Below are 21,950 nucleotides of genomic sequence, written 5' to 3' on the forward strand. Positions count from 1 at the left end.
TCCCACATACCATGGATCAACTAAGCCCATGTGCCACAACCTATTAGCCCTGTTCTCTAGAGCCCAGGAACCACAACTAGTGAGCCCACACACTGAAACTGAAACCTGAGTCCCCGAGAGCCTGTGCTCCACGACGAGAGAAGCCACCACAATGAGACGCCTGGGCAGCGCAACTAGAGAGTAGCCCCTACATGCTGCAACTAGAGAAAAGCCCATGCAGGAGCAAAGATTCAGCACAGACAAACATGAATAAACAAGTGAAGAAAGTTATTAGAAACAAGAAAATGATAGCTTGATTTGTTAAAGGATATGTGTATGTCAGTAGAGGATGTTCCAAAAGTTTTTGTGGGCTTTATTAATTTTAGAAATAAGGATGTTGGAAACATATGAAAAATTTATTTGAAAGCTTAACTATTTGAATTTGTTTTATACTTCATAGCTTTGTAAATTTCAAGTATTTTTTGTTTGTTTAATTTTTAAGTTCCTGTGGCTGAATATAGTGAAGATTTTAAAAAAATTTAATGTTTTCAAAATTCACATGGCTGAAAAAGTATGATTAGATCCATACCAGAACTGGATACCAGAAGTAGAAGATATTAAGAAGAGGTGGCAAGAATATACAGAAGAACTATACAAAAAAGATCTTCATGACCCAGATAACCACAATGGTGTGATCACTCACCTAGAGGCAGACATCCTGGAATGCGAAGTCAAGTGGGCCTTAGGAAGCATGGCTATGAACAAAGTTAGTGGAGATGATGGAATTCCAGTTGATCTATTTCAAATCCTAAAAGATGATGCTGTGAAAGTGCTGCACTCAATATGCCAGCATATTTGGAAAACTCAGCAGTGGCCACAGGACTGGAAAAGGTCAGTTTTCATTCCAAACCCAAGGAAAGGCAATGCCAAAGAATGCTCAAACTACCACACAATTGTACTCATCTCACACACTAGCAAAGCAATGCTCAAAATTCTCCAAGCCAGGCTTCAACAGCACATGAACTGTGAACTTCCAGATGTTCAAGCTGGATTTAGGAAAGGCAAAGGAACCAGAGATCAAATTGCCAACATCTGTTGGATCATAGAAAAAACAAGAGAATTCCAGAAGAACGTTGACTTCCTTGACTACGCTAAAGCCTTTGACTATGTGTATCACAACAAACTGTGGAAAATTCTTTAAGAGATAGGAATACCATGTCCTGGCTATTATAAACAGTGCTGCGATGAACATTGGGGTACATGTGTCTCTTTCAATTCTGGTTTCCTCGGTGTGTATGCCCAGCAGTGGGATTGCTGGGTCATAAGGTAGTTCTATTTGCAATTTTTTAAGGAATCTCCACACTGTTCTCCATAGTGGCTGTACTAGTTTGCATTCCCACCAACAGTGTAAGAGGGTTCCCTTTTCTCCACACCCTCTCCAGCATTTATTGCTTGCAGATTTTTGGATCGCAGCCATTCTGACTGGTGTGAAGTGGTACCTCATTGTGGTTTTGATTTGCATTTCTCTGATAATGAGTGATGTTGAGATGTCCATCAGCAGATGAATGGATAAGAAAGCTGTGGTACATGTACACAATGGAGTATTACTCAGCCGTTAAAAAGAATTCATTTGAATCAGTTCTGATGAGATGGATGAAACTGGAGCTGATTATACAGAGTGAAGTAAGCCAGAAAGAAAAACACCAATACAGTATACTAACACATATATATGGAATTTAGAAAGATGGCAATGATGACCCTGTATGCAAGACAGGAAAAAAGACACAGCTGTGTATAACGGACTTTTGGACTCAGAGAGAGAGGGAGAGGGCGGGATGATTTGGGAGAATGGCATTCTATCATGTATACTATCATGTAAGAATTGAATCGCCAGTCTATGTCTGACGCAGGATACAGCATGCTTGGGGCTGGTGCATGGGGATGACCCACAGAGATGTTATGGGGAGGGAGGTGGGAGGGGGTTTCATGTTTGGGAACACATGTAAGAATTAAAGATTTTAAAATTTAATTAAAAAAAAAGGAAAAAATAAAATAAAATAAAATAAAATAACTAAAAAAAAAAAAAAAAGAGATAGGAATACCAGACCACCTGACCTGCCTCTTGAGAAACCAATATGCAGGTCAAGAAACAATAGTTAGAACCGGACATGGAACAACAGACTGGTTCCAAATTGGGAAAGGAGTACGTCAAGGCTGTATATTGTCACCCTGCTTATTTAACTTATATGCAGAGTACGTCATGTGAAATGCTGAGCTGGATGAAGCACAAGCTGGAATCAAGGCTGCAGGGAGAAATATCAATAAACTCAGATATGCAGATGACACCATCCTTATGGTGACTGCAGCCATGAAATTAAAATACTTTTGCTTCTTGGAAGAAAAATTATGACCAAACTAGACAGCATATTAAAAAGTACTGACAAAGGTCTGTCTAGTCAAAGCTATGATTTTTCCAGTAGTCATGTATGGATGTGAGAGTTGGACTATAAATATAAAGAAAGCTGAGTGCCGAAGAATTGATGCTTTTGAACTGCGTTGTTGGAGAAGACTCTTGAGAGTCCTTGGACTGCAAGGAGATCCAATCAATCAATCCTAAAGGAAATCAGTCCTCAGCATCATCAGGACTGATGCTGAAGCTGAAGCTCCAATACTTTGGCTACCTGTTGCAAAGAACTGACTCATTTGAAAAGACCCTGATGCTTGGAAAGATTGAAGGCAGGAGGAGAAGGAGACAACAGAGGATGAGATGGTTGGATGGCATAACCAACTTGATGGACATGAGTTTGAGCAAGCTCCGGAAGTTGATGATGGACAGGGAAGCCTGGCATGCTGCAGTCCATGGGGTGGCAAAAAGTTGGACATGACTGAGCAACTGAACTGACCTGAGCTGAAAGAAGTATGATAGAAATTTAAGTTCTATGTCTGGGTTGATGCAAAGCACTAATATTACAATGTGGAAAATTTGGAGTTACAAACAAGGGCATCCTGAGAGTAAAAATATCTGGAAACCCTGTCTGAGTTCCAAATGGGATAAACTGACACTTGACTAAAATCTCTGCCTAACAGGATGAGAAGGTAGGATGGGAAGGCTCAGAAAAGGTAGATGAATAAAGCTGAAAGGCTCAATGTTTGGGGAGGGACCAGGATCCAGCCTCCTCCTCTATCACTCCCTCCTCACCTTCAGGAGCCCTTTGTGACCAGACCACAGCTCTATGATGTGGGCCTAGGACTTAAGTCCTCAAGTGGATTACCCTGTGCTTAGTTGCCTGAGGGCAGCAGTGTGATACAGATGATGGAGAATTCTCTCTTTTCTCTGAAAAGCACTTTTGATATTTGGCTGAACTCCTGTTCCACTTATTGGGTGACTGATACCATCCTTGCCTTTCTATTTGGACTGGGGCTCTTTTTCCTGTTCCTTCCCTATCTGGAGAATAATCCATCCTTTCCACCTCCCAGGAAACATGGAAACATAAAGGTAAGGAACCCTTGGCACAGCTTCACAAGCACATGGTTCTCTTTTCTATTATTATTTCCACTGTTCTGAATCAATTAGAGAGACCCCTGAGACGGGAAAGAATATGACATCTATTCTTTAGGAAGTTTACAACATCATTCCTCAAGGGACAAACCAGGCTGGGAAGGGGATACAGTGAACACCAGGATTTCTAGCCAAAAGGTCTCAGACCAGTTGTGCAGGTGTGGTAGAGGGATCCAGGGCAAGTCCCAAACACAGTGACCAGGGGCTGAGGATAGGATACTGAGTTTACTCTAAGCCAGAAGACAGACTCCTGAGCACCAGTTCATCAGCCGTGAACAGGTATCTTGGACGAGGGCTGACCTGGGGGCAGTGCCGAGGCCCTGAGAGCCTCAGAGAGGGGGCTGGAGTAGGGCCCTGGACTTGGGAAGCCGAGACCTACCTGATGGAGCTCAGATTCACCAGTGGGTCTGAGAATGTGTGTTTCTTGAGTAGAGGAACAGTGACAAAGGAACCATGGTGAATCTCACATTGAAAATCCTTCTTTATGTTCTTCAAAAACATTATTCTTATTCCTTTTAAAAATGAGTAAAAGGAAAGGAAAAACAGAAAAAAAAAACACAAAGAAAAAACACAAACTCTGCTAGTTAAATGTATAAAGTCACATTATGTATGGACACTGAGTGTCTGATGCTTGTCTAGAAAGGGGAGAGTGAGAATGGAGCTTTTTCTGTCTCTCAGCCTCAAACTGAGCCAAGGAGAAGAAGGAGGAGTCGGAAGAAAAATGCAGCTGTGAAAGGTAGGTTATGCCATTCAGCCCTGTGTGCCCTGGGTGTTAGCCCCCACCCTCTCTGGCCCTGAGGGCCCAGCTCAATGGGTTCTGAGGAGACCAGCAGCCGGGTCCAACCCTCAGGAAACAGAACCCCCACGGAGGCTCCTGAGGAGCAGAGCAGAACACAGATACTTCCCAGATTCCATGTGCAGAATGAAGCTGTGAGAGTCCTGAAAATGGGTGTGGCCCAGCAGGGGTATGTGGGCTGTGTTGGACCAATAGCACCTGGATTGGGAGGTGGGACCTCCATGTCCAAGTGTGGACATGTTAACTTTGCTCAGATTCATCTGTGAGGTGACCCCTGCCCATTCTCCTCCATGGAGGGGTTGTAAGGGCAGCAGAAGGCAATGGATATGGAAGCACTTTGTAAATGATAAACTTTTCCCTGAGGTTCACTGTCAGGGACCCTTAGACAGCCTTGGACCCTGCTGCCTGGACTCCAATCTCCCAGTGTTGTCCCATTAAAGGGGCAGTGCACTCAGCCTCCTTTAAGACCCCTAGGCTGCTGCCTTCACCACCATAACCCACTCTGCTAATTTTCAGCTTGCAGAGATTGCCGGAAAGAATTGGAAGAGGTCCGGGACCTGACTTCACTTCTGCAAACGTAAAGGCTCTTCCCCTTCTCTCCTGGGTTCTTATTCCTCCCAGATCCTATGGTGTGATCCCAGGGCCACAGGCAGCCTGGGGCTGAGCTGGGAGGGAGAGTTTGGCAATAACCCTGGTGTGAGGGACAGCAGGAGCATTATGAAGTCATCAGGGGGCCAGGGAAGGCTGTGGGCTGCAAGTGCCCACCCTTGCCTGGCCTGCCCAGTCCTCCCAGCCCCAGGGGCTCCTGGCTGCAGCTTGTGCTTCCTGTCTCCTGCAGACACCTGGGGAGGTTCGCTGAAAAGAGCAACTTTCATCAACTCTCCTCTCAAGATGCCCCTGGGAAGGTGTGCAAAGCAGCACCTGCTGGAGCCCACCAGCCATACAGGGAAGTGACTGCTCCCACCGTGTCCCCGGCTCCTCTGACTGAGCAGCCTCTACCTCAGGCCTCCACCCTTTCTTCAGATTCAGTTCCCTCCTCATTTTCTGTTCACTCAGATTCCTCCTTGAGTGCCTCTCAAATACCAGAGTCTTTCCTTCCCCTGGACAGCCTTTCACCCCAGCCACTGGCTGTTTCTCCTACACCGCCATGCTTTCCTGATGCAGTGGCCTGCCCTGCACCTCCGACAGCCTCCTCTGTCCTACAGCCACCAGCCACCATGCTGAATCTCAGTCAGAGTGAATCTATGGCACTCCCATTGGGCACCATCTCACACAGGTCATCTCTACCCTCCCCTTGGAGACAAGCCATCTCAGGCCTACTCCATTCAAGCTGCCCCCTTTCAGCACTGTCTTGGTGGCAGGGGGCTGAAAAAACCTGGAGCTCCTCCACTCTGACACACTTTGAGTCCCAGCAAGAACACCTTTCCAGTCACTCAGAGGAGGCCTCATTTTGGGGAGACCACACAAACAGACAGGTAGAGGCTGGTAGCCTCTCTTTTGTGAACCCGCATGTCCAGAAGCTGCTGGAGATACTAATCACCAAGAGAGTAGAATTAAAGATTTGGAAGAAGAAAGGAAAGGAGGTGGAGGCAGGCTTTTGGATCATAAAAGGCAAACCAGAACAACTGCTTGGTCCTGAGAAGGCCCCATATCCTGGCGCTTTGGGGGACCATCTACAGAGGACATGCAGCCACCTCTTCTGGGGTCTCCCTTTTCTGCACAGTGAGTCTCTAGTGGCTACTGTCACAGTACCTGGGTCCCCTTTAGAGTTACACCCTATCTTATTCAATGAATGCTCTAAGACCAAACCACTCCAAATTCCAGCTAACGTAACATCACGACCGTCATTGGCTCAGCCCTTGACCTCCACTGTGGCACAGGCACAACCCAGAACCTTGATTCCAACCATGGCCCAGTTTCCACCACCACCTCAGGGTCACATGGAGACCCAGGCCCAACCCCAACCCTTGTCTACAACCATACCCCAATGTCAACCATCACCTCGGGCTCACATGGAGACCCAGGTTCAACCTCTACAAGTGACTCCAATCATGCCCCAATGTCAACCATCACCTAGGTTTCAGTTAGAGACCACTGCTCATATGTCACCATCTCTTGCAATCCAACCATCTTCTTCTAAACCACAGATTAGGTACGGTGAAGTATCTTATGCAACAGCCCAAATTGAGGGACAAACTTCTGTCCCAAATGCAATTCAAAACCTGGAACGTCACTTTTTGATAAAGCAATTAGAAAGTAGGAAAATTATACCCTCTTTGGTTAAAAGATATCAGCATGCCTCTAGTCAAGTCACCCACAACCACTCCCAGGAGAGCAGGCCTTCCCAGGCCCACATCTCTGTTGCCACCCCTTTTGGGGATTTGATCAGGCCTGAGGTTTGGGAGAAACTGGATCACCACCTTTCTAAAAGGTTCATGCAGCAACAGAGTGACCTGCCCTGCAGAATCCAAGCTTCTCAGAAAGTTATGCAGCCTCAGGGCAAATTCCCAAAGCTTTGTCAGGTACAGGCTAAGAAGGGGCCCTCAATACCCTCTGCAGCTCTCGGCAAAAGCAGCCAGGACACACAGAAGATGAGGTCCAGATCCTCAGCAAGGATCCCAGCAGAGAAGGACATTTGCCAGGATATAGAACAAAGTGTGGGGAAGATCGTGAAAGACCTGTACATGATCTCAGCCAACGCCACAGTGAAGGTTCCAAGGGTGAAGCCTGAGTCACAAAGAGAGTTGAGCCCAGACAGGAAGCATCCAGAAGATTCGGGAGTCCTTATGGGCATCAACACTAAGATTCAAGAGAGTCCAAACCCTGTGGGTGTCCATTGTTTGAGACTTGCTGCCAATCGTATCGTAGACCTTTCTGGAGAGTCAAATGCTTATCAAGAAACAGAAAATCTAGATTCCTCTCAGGATGGGGAAGCCTCCATGAACACCTTCCATGAGTCTCTTGTCCTCAGTCCTTATGTCCGACAGGAGTTGGAAGCATATATACTAAAATTTCGGGTGAAGCATATGTGGGGCTTACTCCTCAAGGTCCTCAAGGTCATACTTTGCTTGAAGTTGAGAAAGGCCCACTGCATACCCCTTCCAGGATCCACCTTGAAAGCTACTCGTGAATCTGGGGACCACTCAAAAGCCCAGTCTCCAGAGATCTTAGGAAAGCTTCCTCAGCCTCAAGCTGGAAAGAGAATGATAACAGCTGAGGCAGCTTCCCCCATGGAGACTGCCTTCCCCCCTCCCTCATGGGCCAGCAAGGAAACCCGAGGACCCCTACCTGGTGGCATCCTTAAGCCCTCAGAGGTCCCTCTGACTAGACAGGGAGACAAGCCACCTTCTCAGACCCCTCTGTACAACTTTGTGGGCAGAATCTGGCACAATGAGTGTATCATGGGGGCTGAGAAGGGCAACCTGGAGCCTTGGAGCTGTCCAAGTCCAGCAACGGTCAGGAATGTGCCACAGGAGGAACCTGGGGGATGGGCTTTCCCAGACTCCTACTCTAGCGTGACAGTAGTGGAACTTGATGAAAGGTCCCAATCTCCCATGGAACAAGAGGCCATAGAGGGGGACTCTGGTTGGAAAAGTACTTTTGAACCTTGTTTGCTGATCAAATCGCAAAGTAATAATATGGATTTGAGATCACAGTCTCCAAAATTCAATAAATGCTTCTCATTGAATACAAAGTCTGTTGCCTCAAGTCTAGAAGATCTACACTTTGATGCACAGTTTCGTGAGCTTGAGTGCCAAGGTTTCACAGATAGGCAGAAACAGGCTCAAGGTCAGGCCACTGGCCTGCTCCTTCAAGACTGTGAAACTGGGGCCACTGGCACGCTTCTCAAAAACTGTCGCTCAGATAAGTTCATTGCTGCAAACAACTTGGCTTCTCAGGAATCCCTGTCCTCTTCCCAGACTTTGTCCAGTGGAGGCACGACCAATTCCCAGATGCTCTATGATACTTCATCAACCGGAGGGAGCAGCCAGGGGCAGCAGGAAGTCCGAAGACGGCAGCCCCAACGTACATGCCAGAGCAAGAAGTTTGTCCCCACTGATGGGAGAGGGAATTACAGAAGGTCCAAACTAGGACAGCGTAAAAAAAGATTGGCAGAATGGAGGGCCTACCAGGCCCGCAGGATGAACCACTCTGGCCAGAAAAAGGAATCAGCAGAATCACTAAGCAAGTCCTACCAGTCTACCTTGAAGAAAGGACAGGTTCCTTTAGAAAGCCACTTCAGAATATGGATTAAGCAGCTTCTGCAGTGGATTTTCCCCAATAAAAGCAAAAGACCAGAAGAGCACCTGCAACAAGGCAAGCCTGTGGCAGCCACTACAGGTTACAGTAGCCACTACTGCAGCCACCAGACCCAGGAACCCCTCCAAAGTAGACTGATAATGGAGGGCAGGACTGCTGAGGCTCAGGTTCTCATGACAGCTGTTGGAAAGATCCTAAAGGAGAAGATGGTGTTTCACTATAGACCTCATGCCTCAGAGTTAAATTGGTGCCAAGGAGAACTCTGGGCCCCATTCGGTCCACATTACTGCTGCCATAGGTTCTCCTCCTACAAAGAGAAAAGGAGAGTGGTGGGAGATACATCCTGCCATCACCAAGTTACCCCCTTGGGCCACAGCTGTTCTAAAAACAGTGAGTGGACCAGTGACAGGGGCATCAAATTGGCCGTCCTACCTAGGGAGCCAGGTCCCCCTCTAGGCAGAGGTTGCCAGCATAGATCAAGAGTGACAAGTGTCTCCAGCCATAGTCTCCACTGTCCAAGGCACTGTCTTTTTCAGAAATAAAGCTCTTCTGGTCAATCAGAACACGCTTGTCACAGCTTTCCTGGTAGGAAATCTCTTCTCCAAGAAAAAAAAAATGCATACCATTCAGATAAAAATTTTTTCTCTCATGTTAGCACATCATCTGTGTGCTAATGGCTTCTTCCTACCACAAATTTTATTGCTTCCTGAAATAATTATTGTTTCTCATGAGAAGGGGTAGCCTGTCTGTGCTATTGGGGGAAGGAAAGAGATCAGGGTCCACTCTTCCCAGGTGCCAGATTTAATCCTTCCAGATGGGACAGGGCCATGGAGGGAGGGTGACCCCAGTGTGGGTGCTGACCCTCACCCCAGTTCCCTCACTGCAACTGCAGTTTCCATAATACCAGCATTACGGAAGCAAGCAACAGCATTCAGCACACGCCAAGGTGAACTAAACCTAAAGACCTCCTCCTTCTCAGGATCCAGCTCAGTCCTCTCTCCATCTCTCTCTCTAGCTTGAACTTGTGCAGCTGTAGGGGAGGGCTTGGCAGAGGCCAAAATTCCTCTCAGGCTCCAGAAAGTGTCAGAGATAAGTTCACATGTCAGAATAAGAGAGGAGTTTGGGGGCAGTGCTGGCCCTGAGTCCAGGGTGTGAGAAACCTCTTCCCCATGTCATGGGGGGATAGATGACACTGCCCTGAAATCCCCTTCTTTCCTGGAAGGAACTGGGATTGAGATTGGCCGCGAGGGTCACCCTCCCTCTGCCCTTCTTTTACTCTGGAGCAGTGGTAAGGACAAAGATCATATGTTCCCAGCTCTGAGGGTGTGTGGTGGGGAGCGTCCACGCTCCAGAGGGTTCATCCACCCCTGCCCCGGAGGAGAGGACAACCCTGCTCACAGGACCTACCTCCCCTTGGGGGAGGGAAGGAGCGTCACTGTGTGTGCAGTCACCTCGCAGTCTGGGGGTGGGACACTGTGCTCCTAGGGTGGGACAGAGAGGTAGGAGGCTGGTGGCAGAGATGCCCGTAGTGTGCCGTGTATCGCTGATCCTGCTCACAGAGCCAATTGTTTTGCTGTTCACACCGTTCACTGAACTCAGGGTAGGCAAAGCTTGAGCTAAGAGGTTGAAAGAAGACTCGAGAAGCTGTAGGGACTGTAGACACGTTCATTCTCTCCTGGCTGGCATGGCGGCCATAACACAGCCTCTCTCCCGGCAGCTGTAGTGGCAGCCATGACATAACCGTAACACTGCCATAACATAACTTCATGTAACAGAACCATGAGACCCGACGGAGTGCCAATACAGCAGCAGCCAGGGCTCATGCTGAAGCTCATGCGGGTGTACCACGCGCAACCCTCATGTAACATAACCATGGTGTCACTCCAGTCTAGCGCCTGTACAGGAGCAGCCAGCGCGTTCATGGTAAAGCTCATACGAGAGCACTGCACAAAGCAGCCTGTGACTAAGCAAGTACCTCATGATGGGCATGTGCAGTGCTGTAAGTGATCTCAGCCATTATATAACCATGCAAAGTCCTTGTTTATAGAACATGGGGTAAGAGGGCATGAAAGCATGCGGTGAGAGAACCTGATTGGTGCCATCTTGTTTATTTCCCCACACGCAGTGGTCAAAGAGCCCTGGCATTCCATCACTGCCTACAGGCCCCGAGGAAAGAAGTTAGGAGCCTGAGGGCTCCTGGTGGTCCCATCCCAGAGTCTCCCCCTACTCTAGCTCCCAGAGCCCAGACAGAGGGAGAACATGTGGAGCTCCTCCACAGAGGGCCAGGCTCCCAGAGGCAGTGGAGCCTCCGCGAAGGGAAGCTTCACTTCTCCACAAGTATAAATAATCAGCTTTCACAAGACTGGAAGCTTGGGACAGACTTGTGGTCTGTGACCTCTACCTACGTATGTGGCCCAAGGAGGCTTCCAGGGGAGAGGTGGGACTCAACAGGCCCCAGGACCATGCAAGGGTCATAGGAAGTCTCACCTACTATCAGCCTTGCTCACCCCAGAGCCCGGAGGGGGAAGAGGCCAGCAGACAGGATATGTCACCCATTGGGTGAAAAGTGACCTGTAGGTAGGTAGAAGGGTGCCATCAGCTTCCTTCCTTGGGCCTATCCACACTGGAAAGTGGGGAGACAGGAGCAGTTCCCTAGAGCAATTCATGACTGTGTCACAGTCATTCCTGCGATGGAGAGACCTGTTCCAGGAGAGGCCCCTGATCCTTGAGACAGCAGGAATGGCCCTGCCCTTATGCCTGTCAGGACCCCAACATGTGGGACCTGGACCTAAGGTGTGGGGATCATTGGGAACAGGCCTGCTTGTGCTCTGGTTTCTCCCAAAAGCCAGGTCCTGCCTCTGGATCCCATCCTTTAGGGACAGCAGAGCAGTGGGGACTTAGCCAGTGCCTGAGGGAGGGGCTGGGACCCAGGGCATAGAATGCTCCCCCCAATTCTGGAGCTCAGGAGATAGTCCGGAGTTCCCCAGCATGGACCTTGTCTGGCTGCTGCTGGGTGCTCTTGTGGGCACCAAGACATGAGGGCTGGGGGTTGGGGGAGCTGGACCCCCAAGGCACTTGTCCAGAGAAGTGACACAGAAGGAACACAGAAGAGCGAAAAGCAAGCAGGGGCAAGTCCCTTCACCCTTCTGCTGTTTTAGGGGAAGAAAGGCGACCAATGCAGTTCCCCCCACTAAGAGTCCCCACACTGACCCCACCCGGAGACCTCCCACACACCCACTCTGAGAAATCTCACCCAGAGACTTCTCAGCTCATCCCACAGAGACCTCTCTGAGCCCTCCCACACACACCTCACAAGTGTTCTTTAGGCCCTGAGTATCCACCCGCGACAGGTCCTTCATGGTAGGTCTGACATCACTCAACACACTGACAGCAGAGAAGAAGGATCATCAGCTGTTCCCTGACACCCTTCCCCGAACTCTAAGACATCCAGGCATTGTTAGCATTTCCCCAAGTGGGCCTCTCTGCCTGGAGAAACCATGCTCATGATTTTTGACCTTTTGTTACCACTGCCTCTGTAGAAGAATTACAACGGATCTGCAAGTTTTTCCACAGAGCTCCATTAGCTAGAGCTCTACCCCAAGACTTGTGGTTGTTGTCTAGCCACTAAGTCATGTCCAACTCTTTGCAGCCCCATGTACTATAACCTGCCAGGCTCCTCTGTCCATGGGATTTCCCAGGCAAGAATACTGGAGTGGGTTGCCATTTCCTTCTCCAGAGGATCTTCCTGATCCAGGGACTGAAACCAAGTCTCCTGCATTGGCAGTCACTGAGCCACCACAGAAGCCTGCCCCACTGCTTAGTGAATCACAGACTTTAAAAATGAATAGAACGCTGTCAGACTCCAATGAGAGAAAGTATCTTAGCCACTTCCAGGCAGATGGGGTCAATATATAAGTATATATATATTATTTCTTGGGATATCTGAACTGAATGTGGCAGATTTCCTTACTTGGAAACAAGGTAAAGACTTGCAGCAAATGGGCTCTAGGAATAAAATAAACCAACAAAGCATGCGGAGTCTCACTCACCTCCAAGGGAGCTGTGCGACTAACACAGGGTAACAGCTTGTGCCAGGCTTAAGTTTTGTTTTATTTTTAAATGAAACAGGCTAAAGATTATGTGAAGATTTTTCAAAAGAATTGTGTATCTGGCTATATTCTTTTTTTTTTTTTCTTTCTGGCAAGAATATACTTTTGTTTTTTCTTAAAATGTGGTAATGCCCTCAAATAGAATTAGGCATATTTCCAAGATACAGCAAGGTCCTAATGTCCAGGAAACATAGATTAAACTGATGAACTATTTAGAAAGATTCATTTTTAAAAGTAATTCTTTTAAAGTGTACAGTTTCCAAAAGTGAAGCAGGCTCCGTTTTACGTTCACTGTAGGGCTGAAAAAGGATGTTTTCCTTTAAATTGTGTGGAACCTTACAAAAGGTATCATTTAATCTATGCTTGATATATGTGTATGTGCTCAGTCATGTCTGACTCTTTGCAGCCCCATGTTCTGTAGACCGTCAGGCCCCTCGGGTCCATGGAATTTTCCAGGCAAGAATACTGGAGTGGGTTGCCATTTCCTTCTCCAGGGGATCTTCCCCCACACAGGGACTGAATCTGCATCTCCTGCATGGGCGAGTGGATTCTTTACCAGTGTGCCATCTGGGAATCATATGTTTGATATATACACTTGACCTGATAAAATTGCTAGAAGGGACTTCTGCACTTCTGAATTGAAGAAAATGTACATAAATAATCAAAGTGTGCATTATAGTAAACAAAGTGTGCATAGATAATAAAAATTCTTACTTTGTATATTCAGCCTTTTCCAAAGAGAGCATGTTAGTGATAATACATACATATTTCCTGTTGCTCATAAGCAACTAGATTTCTTTGCCTTGTTAAAATCTACTTTAATGAAAGGTCAGTTTTCATTCCAATTCCAAAGAAAGGCAATGCCAAAGAATGCTCAAACTACCGCATAATTGCACTCATCTCACACGCTAGTAAAGTAATGCTCAACATTCTCCAAGCCAGGCTTCAGCAATACGTGAACTGTGAACTCCCTGATGTTCAAGCTGGTTTTAGAAAAGGCAGAGGAACCAGAGATCAAATTGCCAACATCCGCTGGATCATCGAAAAAGCAAGAGAGTTCCAGAAAAACATCTATTTCTGCTTTATTGACTATGCCAAAGCCTTTGACTCTGTGGATCACAACAAACTGTGGAAAATTCTTCAAGAGATGGGAATACCAGACCACCTAACCTGCCTCTTGAGAAATGTGTATGCAGGTCAGGAAGCAACAGTTAGAACTGAACATGGAACAACAGACTGGTTCCAAATAGGAAAAGGAGTACGTCAAGGCTGTATATTGTCACCCTGCTTATTTAACTTCTATGCAGAGTACATCATGAGAAACGCTGGACTGGAGGAAACACAAGCTGGAATCAAGATTGCCGGGAGAAATATCAATAACCTCAGATATGCAGATGACACCACCCTTATGGCAGAAAGTGAAGAGGAACTAAAAAGCCTCTTGATGAAAGTGAAAGAAGAGAGTGAAAAAGTTGACTTAAAGCTCAACATTCAGAAAACGAAGATCATGGCATCTGGTCCCATCACTTCATGGGAAATAGATGGGAAAACAGTGGAAACAGTGTCAGACTTTATTTTTTTGGGCTCCAAAATCACTGGAGATGGTGACTGCAGCCATGAAATTAAAAGACGCTTACTCCTTGGAAGGAAAGTTATGACCAACCTAGATAGCATATTCAAAAGCAGAGACATTACTTTGCTGACTAAGGTCTGTCTAGTCAAGGCTATGGTTTTTCCTGTGGTCACGTATGGATGTGAGAGTTGGACTGTGAAGAAGGCTGAGCACCGAAAAATTGATGCCTTTGAACTGTGGTGTTGGAGAAGACTCTTGAGAGTCCCTTGGACTGCAAGGAGATCCAACCAGTCCATTCTGAAGGAGATCAGCCCTGGGTGTTCTTTGGAAGGAACGATGCTAAAGTTGAAGCTCCAGTACTTTGGCCACCTCATGCGAAGAGTTGACTCATTGGAAAAGACTCTGAAGCTGGGAGGGATTGGGGGCAGGAGGAGGAGATGACCGAGGATGAGATGGCTGGATGGCATCACGGACTCGATGGATGTGAGTCTGAGTGAACTCTGGAAGATGGTGATGGACAGGGAGGCTTGGCGTGCTGCGATTAATGGGGTCGCAAAGAGTCGGACACGACTGAGCGACTGAACTGAACTGAAGAGCATTAGTCTTAGGTTAAGGCAGATCATCCATCAGGATGACAATAACACAATATCACAGTCCTTCCTCTAAAGAGAAGCAAAGCTGACATGAGGGCTTTCCTGGCCTATTTATTTCAACAAAAATTCCCTTCTTGTATTTTCTATGATTTACAAATTTGTAACTAATTTTCTAGTTTACTTCCTTACTATCTCATTGAATCACAGCATGATGGAATGTGGTTGTTGATGTCCTTTCGTATATACAGTTAAGTTTCATGATCATAATAAAATGGGACCAATTGGAAAAAATTCCATACGGGAAATGTATATTATTTCCTTTTCAAGTTGACTGTCTTAACATTATTAGACTGATTATTATTCAGTCCTTTGAATTTAAGTTGAACAAACTGAAAACTGGAAACAGATAAATGTTCATATTAAATAGTTCACTGCAATGACATGTGAATGTGAGTTTCCCCCCTTGGTAATTCACAGTTCAATAAACTGTGCAAAACTGCAATGAACAGTCGTGCAGTAAAGAAACATCCCCACCAATAATTGCATGTACATCTGCCATATGTTGCTTCAGATGATTTGTGTGTCCGACTTCCATGGCATAAACTGGCTCATTTACCCTGGATGAAACCTTCAAGGGGATTTTATCAATTAAAAAAAACTGTCAGTACTGCCAGACTTTATGGTCACCCATATTTTATGTTTAACAAGATTCACCTACAGCAAATATTATAAATGTTTTACCATTTATAGATACCAAACTGAAAGTGGTGCCAAAAAGTAAGATAATGGAGAAGATAATAAGTCTTTTGTTTTTGACATTTTTTGCACGAAAACATGATTTCTAATCTACAGATAAAAGGCTGTCTCCACGATATTCAGAAACTCTTAAAAGTTTGGTTTTAATATTGATTGATATTTAAAACAATTATCATGCTGATTATAATGAACCAGGAATTCTAGGGAAAAAAAAAAGCATGGAGGGTGGCAATTATGTGATGACTTCTTAATACTCCAAGGGGTAAATTGGAGAAAAAAAAGAAATGTAGTCAGTCTATCATATTAACCTTGAAGAGCTTCCCTTGATTGACTGCAATGCTGTTTTCAGTTTCATACTTTTATTTTATAATGAACTCCCACAGGAAGTAGTTTCCAAATACATACAAGGACATTTCTGCTATACTCACACCATGGATACAACAGAGAACCTCAAGGTCTGGATATCCAGAAGCAAAAGGACCACCTCTTTGAGGTCAGTCAGATTCATAATCTGGTGGCCTTAACCCCCGAATCCTTCTGGGTTTCCAAAATATTAGTTATGTTGTGACTTTTTAGTAAGTCCTTTCTAAACATCTGACATTCAAATTTTTCAGGTCTCCTAACTCATGCTCTCCCACCTTCCAAAAGCTGTTGACTTATCTGTCTACTCTTTCTCTTTTTAGTTGGCTTAGCAAGTTTCATTAACAGGCAAAATTTACACATTCCTGATACTGCAATGTAAACGGGAAGTCTCTTGGAAAAAAGGAAGGAAGGGAGGAAGGAGAGAAGGAAGGAAGGAAAAGAGGGAGGCACTGAGGAAGCAGGGGAGGACGGAGGGAAGGGAGGTGAGGGAGGGAGGGGGGAGGGTGGGTGAGAGACCAAAACCGGCTCTTGCCATTTTCCAAGGATCTGCTAAGTTTACAACTCAATCAAGTACCTTAGCTGGAAAGAGGATTCTACAATGATTTTCCTTTCTTCTTATCATGAGTGTGCGAATCTAAAGAGAACAGAATCTGTGATCTGAATCAAAAAGATGAAAATAAAGTTACCCATATCACTCAAATTACAAGAATTAACTTATTTCTTAAGTAAGGCCGAAAAATTATACTTGTTAGACAAAAACATAGTAAACTTAATTTCTCACAGTGCTGAAAAAAATATTTTTAGTAATTTAAATCTATACTTTCAGTTTCTACAAACAAAATATAGGCATAGTTCATATACTTTAGGTCAACTTGGTCATTTTAAAATCTGAGCCATAGCATATACACTGCATAAAAGGAGGATATTAACCATGAACATGAATCATGAATTCGAAAGATATTTTCAGTAAACAGATATATGAACAGAATCTTCAAAAGATTCTTTCTAACTTGTGCTAGAAATGTAGTAGAAGGGATGTATGGCTATAAATATGTAGAAATATATTAATTTTAGAGGGTTCAGCAAGATTTTGTGAATACGAATAGTCTACAAATAGGCTCAGGTAATTTAGATTACATTTCTTAAATTAGACCTCACAAGCATATAAGATTTAGCAGTCTATATGATATAAAATTTATATTTCCTAGGAAATGGTGGAAAACACATTTTGAAATGGAAAGAATTGGGTGCTTACAGATGTTACTGAGGAATAAAGTTTGATGGTAAACGAAGGTGCTGTACAGTTGAGCAGAGCGTATAAGTATATAGACTTGAAGAATGGCAAACACCGTGGAGAAAAAAATTACAAAAAGAAATTGTAGTCCTCTGTGGTTCTTTTCTCCTCCTGCCCTCAATCTTTCCCAGCATCAGGGTCTTTTCCGATGAGTCAGCTCTTTGCATCAGGTGGCCAAAGTATTGGCGCTTCAGCTTCAGCATCAATCTCTCAAGAGTCTTCTCCAGCACTATAATTCGAAAGCATCAACTTTTTAATCAGCCTTCTTTATTATCCAACTCTCACACCAGTACATCGACTTCTTTTTTATTCCTGCATTCCCTCCATCTGCCCTTTGGAACTCAGAGAAGGTCAAGAAGGCTAAAATATTTTCTCTCAAATAAGAAATAAGAGCACAGAAATGCTTTTGTATCTGGGAGGGCCCATAGGGTTGTGCTTGGACCAATCCATCTGTCCGGTATTCTCATTTATTCAAGGGAGGCATCCCTTCCTATCAATGGGGTGATCAGAGGCAACTGAATCCCTTCCCAGGGAATTCAATATTGACTATTATTAGATTCAGTATTATATAGCGGCTGCCAATATTGGCAGCCACAAGGAGCCTGATACCTAAGTCATGTGCTCTGCTGAGAGCACTCCAGGGTCTTCTCTCCCTAGCCAGCTGTCAGCAGCCACTTCCTGCTTCTGGGAGCCCCCCTCCCCCCGCCCCCTGCCCCAGCATTTATCCCTGCTGTGACCTGGCACACTCTACAGATCCCCACTGCACACTTTCCTTATTCCGTATATGTTTTGGCTCAAATGTCAGTTTTCAGCCACTTTTGCCAAGCAGTCTACTTAGACTTCTAAGCCTCACTGCATATCCACCCCTTCCTGTCTTCTTTTCCTTGTAGAACTCACCATCAACATCTGTGTGTTTTACTTATTTGTTTGCTTCTCTGTCTCCCCATGGGAAGGAATTTTGTGCTTAGTGAAGTTTAGTGTGGTCAGCGGAGCATGTGGTCACGTTTTAACTTCTCCTTGCCACCTGGCCTGGGTGGCTCCCTTTGCTCACTTGATAGCTCAGTTGCATGTTTAAAAGGTGGTTATCCGGGTGCTAGTCAGGGTGGGAATGTGTTTGCATAGTCCCACTATGGCTGGGCCCAGAAATCCCGAAACGTGGGCGTCATTCCTATTGCCAGTGAGAACTTGCTGGGGACTTCGCGACACCATCTTCAAGAGCTAGTCTCAGGGAGATCTTAGGTTGCCTAGGCAATAATTGTCAACATGGCTTTTTGAAATTCTAAGCTGTATGAAGAGTGCTAACAGCCTGTTTGCTAAGGTACATGGGGTTATGACCATTGTAGGTCTAGTAACATCATCTTTGACATAAACAATATTTTCACTCCTGAAGAGCTACAGTTAGACATATGTGTACCTATGGCTGATTCATGTTGATGTTTGACAGGAAACAATAAAATTCTGTAAACTAACTATCCTTCAGTTAAAAAAATACATTTTTTAAAATTAAATTAAATTAAAAAAAAGATCTACAGTTAGATATTATGCTCTTGACTGGCACTCAAATGTGTTATTTCCTGGCCTCTAAGGAATAGCTCTGGTGGCAGCTTTAGCTCTCTTTTAAGTTGGAAAGGACAACACTGCCCCATGAATATGACCCAGGAAAGCCTGAGCAGTGAAAGTGAAAAGTGCCTGGCTCTTTGCCACCCCATGAGAATTCCAGTCCATGGAATTCTCCAGGCCAGAATACTGGAGTAGGGAGCCTTTCCCATCTCCAGGGGATCTTCCCAATCCAGGGATTGAACCCAGGTCTCCAGGATTGCAAACAAATTCTTTACCAGCTGAGCCACAAGGGAAACCCAAGAATACTGGTGTGGGTAACCCACCCTTCTCCAGTGGATCTTCCTGACCCAGGAATTGAGCCAGGGTCTCCTGCATTGCAGGAGGATTCTTTACCAACTGAGCTATGAGGGAAGCCCAAAAGAAAGCCTGAGCAGGCATGAATGAGATCCTCATTATGCCGTGCTTTTCGCAAAACTAAATTTGGAATGGATGAAAGTGTAGGTGTGTGTTGTAATTGTTATGCTTCATGGCAAGCAAATCACTGAGTAATATCAGTTTGCAAGATAAATCAGTTTATATTTCTTCTCCTTTTTGTTTGTTATATGTTAGTGTTCACTTTGTCTCTGATACTTTGGTTAATGATCATTGAACCATTAGACCCCAAACCGTGTTATCCATCTGTATCTTAGACACAGTTTGCTAGGAACTCACCAAATATTTGTTGAATAAGTGAATGAATCCCACTTCAGCTTCTTGCCAGCTCTGGTCTAGTGGTCTGTGCCTTTCCTCACTGAGTCCTGCATAGACCCAGTGTCCTAGTCTGGGGCCAAAAGGCTAAGTTTGGAGCAGCCTCTCCCTTGTGCTTTGAAGTCACTGTCACTCCTCATTTATTAAGAGAACAGGCCAGGCTCAGATGCAAGACTGAAGGTGGAGGGTAGTGTGGAGGGTCCTGTGGGACTGGGGCAGGGAGCATCTCCAGTCTCCTCTGCCCAGCCTGGGCCTTGAGACCTACAGTGAGGAACTCCAGTGTCCAGGGTATCCTGAAATCATCACTTCCCATCTCTGTCAGTACAGGAAATGCTCCTGATGGATTTGGAACCGTTTTCTGAAATGAACATGCATAGCTTTATAAACAAAAAAACAATGGGTAAAACACACCACACACACAGTGTCCCGTGAGTCTTCAGAAAGCCGAGTTGGCAGGAAGGTTAAGAGGTATTTGATTTTTTTTTCTATGTGACTTAGTTAATGGTTTTTAAAAACCTGTCAGAATTTCAGTTCAGTTCACTTCAGTTCAGTCGCTCAGTCATGTCTGACTCTTTGCGACCCCATGAATCTCAGCATGCCAGGCCTCCCTGTCCATCACCAACTCCCAGAGTTGACTCAGACTCATGTCCTTTGAGTCAGTGATGCCATCCAGCCATCTCATCCTCTATCGTCCCCTTCTCCTCCTGCCCCCAATCCCTCCTTGAGGAAATGGAACGCTTTAGATTGTTCAGGAATGTAAAGATTCACACATCGTAAAATATTAAAATGTATTTGATGTGTGATCAACATATAAATATCTCAGTCCTTGTGTCTTTGGTTATGGGTTGTATATATCTGATTGTTTCAATGGTTGTTAGTGAGTTTTTTAAAAATTGTATTAATTTATTTTAATTGTAGGATAGTTACTTTACAACACTGTGATGGTTTTTGCCATGCATCAGTATGAATCGGCCACAGGCATACATGTGTCCCTCCCACCCTGGACCCGCTTCTCGCCTCCCTCCCCGCCCCATCCCTCAAGGTTGCCACAGAGCACCGATTTCGGTGCTCTGCATCATACATCAAACTCGCACTGGTCATCTATTTTACATATCCTAAGGTGTATGTTTCAATGCTATTCTTTCAAATCACCCCACCCTCTCCTCCCGCTGAGTCCAAAAGTCTGTTCTTTACCTCTGTATCTTCTTTGCCGCCCTGCACGTAAGATCATGGGTACCATCTTTCTAGATTCCATACATATGCGTTAATACATGGTATTTGTCTTTCCCTTTCTGACTTCACTCTGTAAAATAGGCTCTAGGTTCATCCACCTCATTGGAACTGACTCAGTTTTTTTGAAAGTTGTTTTGAAAGATGTTATCTTTAATAGGAATTTAATTTGGGATTACTGTGTAATGAAGTATTTAGCCACACGGTGGCGGTGTTACACAATGCAGACCTGGTCTAGGGTCTAATGAGACTAAAAACCGAAAATCAAATTGGGATTCCGTGGAAGTGAACATTCTGGAATATGTTCATGTTAAAGCTCTACAGCAGTAAATATGACCAAAACACTCAAGACAAAAAATAAAATAAAAATAAAATTTCCAAATAGGAGTTATTCATTCTTCTTTGTTAATGTTTAATATTTTTAGTTTCAAATTCCAAGTTAAGTATATATACAGTATATAAAAATTATATTAAAAGGAGATTTCAGTACTATCCAAAATCAAAGAACACACATATATGTATACACACATAAATATATAAATCTTACTGTTGTAGTTATAGCAGGAAACAATGACCTCTTTTGCCATAAGACGGCATTTGATTTTTCCACATGTATTTATTTATCTTTTTCTCAGCTATCAAAAAAGTAGCAATGAAGTTTGTTTACTTATTTATTTTGTCTATACAGTTGCTAATTGCGAAATTGATAACTTGGACCTTCAGGAAAGGTAAAATTACATGTCAAAATATCTTTTGAAAGTTGTCATGTTAATTATATTTCTGTTGTAATGCAAAACTTTAAAATCCTTGCTCTGAGTATATTGTGTTAGTATTTATTTGCTTGTTTATTTAAATTAAAAATAACCCCCCAAAATCATACACATTTTTTGTGGTGTTTATTTTTAAGAAAAGAGCTATCTATGATATGCCTGTGGGAATTCAGAGCAGTTACTAAACAAGTCAGTGAAAATCAGGTTCTTAGGTGCCATTTCCCTGAATAGGGAATGAACGATGGGTGCTGTCCTTCTCTAGCTGTGAAGACAATTGATAACATTGCTCTGATACCATCTGGGGCCAGCATGGATATATATGTGGGAAGGAATGAGTTTACTTTGCTCCTCAAACAAGGTT

At 44.7% G+C, this 21,950-nt stretch overlaps 1 protein-coding gene across 1 annotated transcript; it reads left to right on the plus strand.

Annotated features, from left to right (window-relative positions):
* Window positions 1-4,348: 4,348 nt before the first annotated feature.
* SPATA31C2 (SPATA31 subfamily C member 2) lies at window positions 4,349-9,630 on the plus strand. The gene is made up of 4 exons (XM_068973639.1): window positions 4,349-4,544; window positions 4,851-4,911; window positions 5,173-8,923; window positions 9,610-9,630. Exons 1-4 carry the CDS (start codon window positions 4,349-4,351, stop codon window positions 9,628-9,630), a joined length of 4,029 nt encoding a protein of 1,342 aa, XP_068829740.1.
* Window positions 9,631-21,950: the final 12,320 nt, after the last annotated feature.

Source organism: Capricornis sumatraensis, chromosome 6 (assembly GCF_032405125.1).
Source record: "Capricornis sumatraensis isolate serow.1 chromosome 6, serow.2, whole genome shotgun sequence".
NCBI lineage: Eukaryota > Metazoa > Chordata > Mammalia > Artiodactyla > Bovidae > Capricornis > Capricornis sumatraensis.